The sequence below is a fragment of the Genypterus blacodes genome, unplaced genomic scaffold (assembly GCF_046128005.1).
Source record: "Genypterus blacodes isolate CSIRO-AG114 ecotype Tasmania unplaced genomic scaffold, CSIRO-AGI_Gbla_v1 ptg000109l_1, whole genome shotgun sequence".
NCBI classification, from domain to species: Eukaryota; Metazoa; Chordata; class Actinopteri; order Ophidiiformes; family Ophidiidae; genus Genypterus; species Genypterus blacodes.
In genome coordinates this window covers 150,970-157,297 of record NW_027466913.1, presented here as the reverse complement: position 1 = coordinate 157,297, position 6,328 = coordinate 150,970, and the positions used below count along the sequence as shown (strand labels likewise).

The 6,328-nt window shown below is 46.2% G+C and overlaps 1 protein-coding gene across 1 annotated transcript; it reads right to left on the bottom strand.

The window, feature by feature from the left end:
- Positions 1–144: 144 nt before the first annotated feature.
- On the bottom strand, positions 145–3,146 carry LOC143008985 (E3 ubiquitin-protein ligase TRIM21-like). The gene is made up of 3 exons (XM_076160974.1): positions 3,037–3,146; positions 2,783–2,877; positions 145–2,671 (listed from the first exon to the last, which is right to left on the bottom strand). The coding sequence occupies exon 3, from the start codon at positions 2,632–2,634 to the stop codon at positions 1,207–1,209; it is 1,428 nt and encodes a 475-aa protein (XP_076017089.1). The 5' UTR covers positions 2,635–2,671; positions 2,783–2,877; positions 3,037–3,146; the 3' UTR covers positions 145–1,206.
- Positions 3,147–6,328: the final 3,182 nt, after the last annotated feature.

Genomic DNA, 6,328 nt, shown 5'->3' with positions numbered 1-6,328 from the left:
GGAGGACTGCAAGTAGGAGGGAGCAGAGGATGGAGAGGTGGATGAGGAGGAAGAGGAGGAGGAGGATGTCAGTGTATAAACATGATTTAAAGACAAGATCGACTCTATTTACATCAAATCAGGAACATCAGAGGAAGAGAGAAGTTGAAGTTAGTGACTGCACTTTAATCGGTTTGGAGAAGAAAAAAATCAGAATTTTACAAAACGGAAGCCCTAAATCTTTCCTATGGGTCCAGACTCATAAAGGTGTGTGGTTTATGTTTACAGCTCTGGTGTCCTCTGAGCTCTAACAGGCTCATGATTCTGCTGCTTCCTGCCAGACACTAAATCACAGCCAGCAGCTTCCTCACGTGTAAATCACTCTGAAGCACCGCTGTGCTTCCTGAGCGCAGACGACAGCTCTGACAATCAAAAGAGAAAGATTTGTAGTTTCAGCCAACAGTCAGGATCATCAGGGTTCAGAGGATGAATCACATGACGACAGCTGACATGTAGTCACGTTCTCCAATCTGCCTCAGCGTGAGTCTGAGCGTTAAACACACCATAACAACATGAAAAAAATCAAATATATATATATGAAAAATTCATACGGTCGGCCCTGATGAGAGGATTAGATCTATGTGCTGCTTCTTGCTGCAGCTGTACACAAACCAGAGGGTGGAGAAGAACTTCAGCACAAGGTAACGGCCTGGAATCAACACAATCATTCATATTGAACTCTGACCCCAAAACATAACCCCACAAGAACACAAAGAGCCCCTCAGGTTTATGTGATCAGAACCTCTTATGACCTCATGACACTCAGGTCACCATTTGTAGTTTTCAGCTCAACAAAACTATCAAAAACAGGCAGTGTTGCTCTATAATATGAAACACACTCGGGTCCTTCTGTCTACAAGGGCGTCTGAGGTCACCGGAACACTTTCAGGTTCCGTATGCATGTAAGTGTGATCAATCAAACCTTTTGATCACACTTACATGCAAAGACTTTACTAAAAGCTTCTGATTGATTAATAAATGAACAGTAGTCGCAGTTCTTAGATCAGTGTGAGTAAATTGTTGTGTTACAGCGGTAAGACGCAACCAGAAACAAATATGATGTCATCAGAATGTGAAGAAAAGACAAAGTAAAGAGGGAAGACCAGCTGATCCTCTGTACTTTAGTTCCTTTAAAGCACAGAATGGTTTCATATAAACTCCTGCAGGTTAGGCAGAGTGACTGACAGCTGAGATGATCAGAGGGGCGGAGTTTGTACCATCCTCATAAGGACTGGCACAGAAGAATGGGAGGAGCTTATGAGTGAAGGAGCAGCCAGTGAAGGAGAAGATCAGAGCTGGAGCATCCACGTCATAGAAGGAGACCAGACCCTCCTCATAGTCCACAAACACGCCCACCTTCTCTGGCTGTGACTTTAGACTCAGAGGGACACGAGGTTCAGCAAGAGCTTCATACTCTTCATTCCACAACCCTAAAGTCCAGTAACCACGCTGAGGCCTCAGTCTGACTTCTCCCTTCCTCTGGCTCGTCTCTCTGGTAACTCCTAAAGCCCACGCTCCCTCTCCATTGACCTGAACCTCAAAGTAAAATCTTCCAGAGGAGAAACTCTGCTTTCCTAAAACAAAACGATATGTATCAAATCTCTGTGGGTTGTCTGGGAGATTCTTCTGTGCTGCTTCATCACCAGAGTAAAATTGTTTCTCATCATCAGACAGGATCAGAATAGGATGAGCTGTATCAGGATCCAGTGTCACGTCCACTGCAAACTGCTGGATCCTCCTCAGCTCCACCTTCAGCAGCTTCTTCAGCTCTTCACTGATGGTCTCCTCCAGCTGAGCCACAGCTTTCACCACACTCCCCTCGTGTGACCTTTGATGGACTGTGACCTGTGTCAAGTCCTTAGTGGGAGGAGCAGAGCTGATGGATGAGAAGCTCTGGAAGATGTGGAGGGGATCTTCAGAGAGTAGGAGCTTCTCTGCCTCAGCAGCTCTCTCTCTCTGTCCAGAGAGTTCCTGCTGCAGCTCTTTGATGAAGTCTTCAGTCTGTTTCTCTGTGCTCCTCTGCTTCTCCTTCACAGTCTCAATGAAGTCGGCCTGGACTTTCTCCACAAGCTGCTTCAGAGCGGTGAAGACCTGATCTCCATCTGCTCTCTCTCTGTCTGCAGCTTCCATGCTGAGCTTTGCTGACTGTTTCATCTCCTGGATCTTCAGTGGTGTCAGCTTGATCTTCTGCTGATGTTCAGCCACCATCTTCTCCAGCTCGGACTTCTTTCCTTCATATCCTTCTTCCAGAAGAACAAACTCATGGTTCTTGTGGTCTAAAACAGGACAGAGTGAACACACACAGGTCTGGTCGGTCTCGCAGAAGAGCTCCAGAGGTTTCTTGTGCTTCTTACACAACCTGTCCTCCAGGTTGTCCACAGGATGGATCAGCTGGTGTGATCTCAGGCGTGCTGCTGTCCGATGAGGCTCCAGATGAGTCTCACAGTAGGAGGCCTCACACTTCAGGCAGGACTTGATGGCCTTTAGTTTGCTTCCAGTGCAGACGTCACACTGGACTTCTCCTGGTTTGGCAGCTGGTCCCTCTGATCTTCTGCTGGCTTCGTTTTGCCTCGACTGTCTGAACTCAGCGGCCATCTGAGATATGAACGTGTTCACCTGTAGCTCAGGTCTTCTAACACAGAGCACACACAAACTGGACGTTACTGTCCCAGTATTATACTGGTCACGGTATAATTATTTACATGCCGTCATCGGCCGATGACGGCAAACAGGCTGCACTCACTTCACTTCCTGTTGTTGTGGTTGTCGTGGTTGCGGCTCCGTGCTGCGACTCACTGACGCAGCTAAACACTCACTTCCTGCCGCTGTTTTCTTGCTCTGACGGTAAAAACTGCCATGTGTTTACAAACACCAACGTGTGTGAACCAGAGCCAAGCCTTTAACACTGAAGCAGTAAGTGAGAGCAGTGAAGTGAGAGCAGCTCAGCCTGGACTTCATGCTGCTGCTGCTGAAACTCAATATTCTGTCTGCACTCACCAGAGTTTGAGTCTGAGACGCTGCAGAGACAAACTTGGACAAACTTCTGAGTCTCCGGCTTCTCGTCTGCTTCAGTCGAGGCTCTGCTGGACTCTGACTGACTGACTGACTCGTTTCTGGAAAGTGACGTTAGCTTCTCCTGTTGCTCCTCCCCCTCCCCTTTCTGTAGATGTTGTTCTCTCACTGCTGAATGAGTGAGCGAGTGTGTGTGTGTGTGTGTGTGTGTGTGATATCATACGGAGGATGGACACTTTATTCGTGGTTTTGTCTTCTAGCCTTACCTGATAGTAGCGTTGCTATGGTTACCTGAAGTGAAAGTCTGTGCTGAACTATTGATCACCTGAAAGTCAAACATGTTTCCAGATTTGATACCAAACATGAAATCACTTCAAGGCAAACAGCTGACACGACCTCATCCAAACTTTATTGTTTTTGTTTCAAAAATCCCTGTAAGTGACAAAGACCAAACACAGAATTCAGTCTATTCATTTTTTTTGCTATTTGTTTTTATTGAAGCAAACATTTTACATGACATCATTTTTAGAGAGAGAGAGAGAGAGAGAGAGAGAGAGAGAGAGGTTGTATTATTATTACTGTTGTTGTTGTTAAACTTTATACGTAGACCCTGAGGTAAAATAGGTAATATGAGGTACAGGTAGATTGAAACTAAAACAGCTGGAAGCCGCGGCCTCTGCAGGTTGTGAGAACATGGCACAGTAGTGTGGAGGCAGAGTCCAGGATGGCATCAGAGATGTTGATGCGATGATCTCATAGGGTAAATACAGTTTTTACAGGATGATGTCAAACAGCAATGTAGGCTACTACAAATCTCATCATAGGCTGTGGTCAAGAGAAGGAGAGGAGAGAGAAACAATAAAACAAAACAAAGAGAGGATATCCCACCCTGAGACCCAACCCAACCCCACAGTCACACAACCCTGCACCCATACAACCCCATCCTGGCCTGCCTGGGATGTCAAATAAAATGAAAAAATAAAAAGGAAGTGTTGGGTGTTCAGGTTTTCAGTCACTGGTCTGGCACAGCCATAGTCCTTCTGGATTCAAGGGCGTCTAAGGTCACCGGAACACTTTCAGGTCACGTCTCATAAGCTGGTTGTAATTCTGATCATTTATGAATCAGAATCAGCTGCTCTGGATCTTTCCTCATCAGATATCAGTCAACGTTCAGGAAAAACGTCTTCTTGCTGTATGAACTCGACTCAGGCGAAGCTCAGCTGCGATCTGTTCTCTGCGTCAGACGTCACGTGGAGAAGTGGATGCTGCTTCCTGACATCACAGCTCCATCTGTACCCGCTCACGCTAAATAGGTTTGCGTGCGGCGCAGGCAGAACGTCTCATAAGTGCTTGTTTCATGAGCTGCAGCGCTCTGGATTCCTGGTATTCTGATCTAAATCTCTCTGTCATTGCTTTGTGCTGCTGCTTCGTCCCCCATTTCCTCACCAGGATCATTAAGCCTCCACTCGTTTCCATCCAATCAAATCCTAATTAAGCTTCTGCCCCCATCGCCGTCCGGAGCAGTAAGTCGAAGTGCCAGCCCTGCTCTCCTGCTCCCCTGCTCCCTTGCTCCCCTGCTCCCTTGCTCCCTGCACTCCTGCTCCCACTGAGCAGAACATAAACACGATGTTCCTCCTCCTCTAAACACACAGCTGTTGCATTTTGTCGATGTCGATGTGAACTTGCTACAACAGGACGATAGAACCCATCAATGTCAAGATACGATTAACACTCGCTAGTCATCACTGCGTTGCCATGGAGACGTGCAGCAGCTGCCGAGCTCTACCTTGTGACTCCTTGTCAGAAACATGAGCAAGTAATCACCAATGGTGGCAACTCTCTCTCTCTCTCTCTCTCTCTCTCTGTGCTCCTGGTTTTAGAGCCGCCCTCTCATTGGACGGGATTTGAACACAGCAGCGTGTGTTTCATAACACGCTGGAACACATCAGGTGCTGATCTAAAAGACAGTGGCTGAGTTCAGAACTGATGGATCTGTGATAGAGGGGCTGGCAGTGTGTTTGAGAGAGTTCAGTGTGTATGTGTGTGTGTGTGTGCGTGTGTGTGTGTGTGTGTGAATGTGTGTGTGTGTGTGTGTGTGTGTGTGTGTGTTTCCAATACAGCTGCCGAGAGTAGTTTGTTTTAAAAAATTAAGAAATGCAGAAGAAACATTTCCAATATGAACAATGATTGCTTAATGACATTTGAGGACACACAGCTTCTTCACCAATATGACAGGAAAGTGTGTGTGTGCGTGCCCATAGCCACCATAGTCATGCATGCCCCCCCCACACACACACACACACATATATATATATATATATATATATATATATATATGGAACCATACACTCTGCTGTTTCCTTCTTCATCCATTCTTGTTTACTTGGTTCTATTTTTAGCAGCGGCGGCGGCGTCGGGCTCATGTGCCGGCCTCATCAGAGCAGCTCCATCCTGTTGTCATAGAAATGAGCGAGTGTGACCAGGTGGAGAGAGAGAGAGAGAGAGAGGCTGTTAATAACCGTCAGTCACTGAGCTACATGATGGTCCATTAAAACAGCACCTGGCGTGTCACCGTCCCTCCAGACCTCCTCTGCCTCTGAGCCTTCTTCACCATGCAGCCATCATGGCTCCCTTTGACCTTGGGTTGAGCAACGTCTGCTTTCCAGGGAATTACCCAATGACCTCATGCTTCGGCTGTTACAGCGTCACTGTGGAAATTGGTTTTCCAGCGGCTCCACACACTCCTGATTGCCTGAGAGGTGTTTCATTACAGCGAAGTTTAGATCAGGATCATTCACTTCCTCCAAACAAGAATGGATGCTTATCGCTTAGCAACAAGTATCTGAGTGTTTTTTATTGGTCATAAAAAACACCCCTCAAGGTTGAGTTGTGATGTGTGTATTCAGTGTGCCATTCACACACACTACAAAGCATTATGGGATGTCATCTAGAAGAAATCTCTTTAAGTCTCCACTTCCTGTGATTATGTTACTTAATTCTTTATATTTAGAGAGCAAGAAAACAAATATAGAATCCAATCTGACTCTGACATCAACATTGATCACATATATATGAATTGAATTTGAAATAAAAGAATAGATTCCCTATTGGAATGTTGTTTATTATAAAGATCCTATAAATGCTTGATTGAATGCATTTTTCTATGGTTCAATCAGTTCACCCCTGTGTTTCAGTGCTCAGCCTGTGTGTGATCGCTCCCCTGCAGGCTCTGCAGCTCAGACAGAACACAGAGGAGCCGTTTCCATAGTAATTCCTC

What these genes read in the sequence shown, in the direction of transcription:
- LOC143008985 (XM_076160974.1), bottom strand. Translation starts at nt 2,634, where the DNA reads ATGGCCGCTGAGTTCAGACAGTCGAGGCAAAACGAAGCCAGCAGAAGA.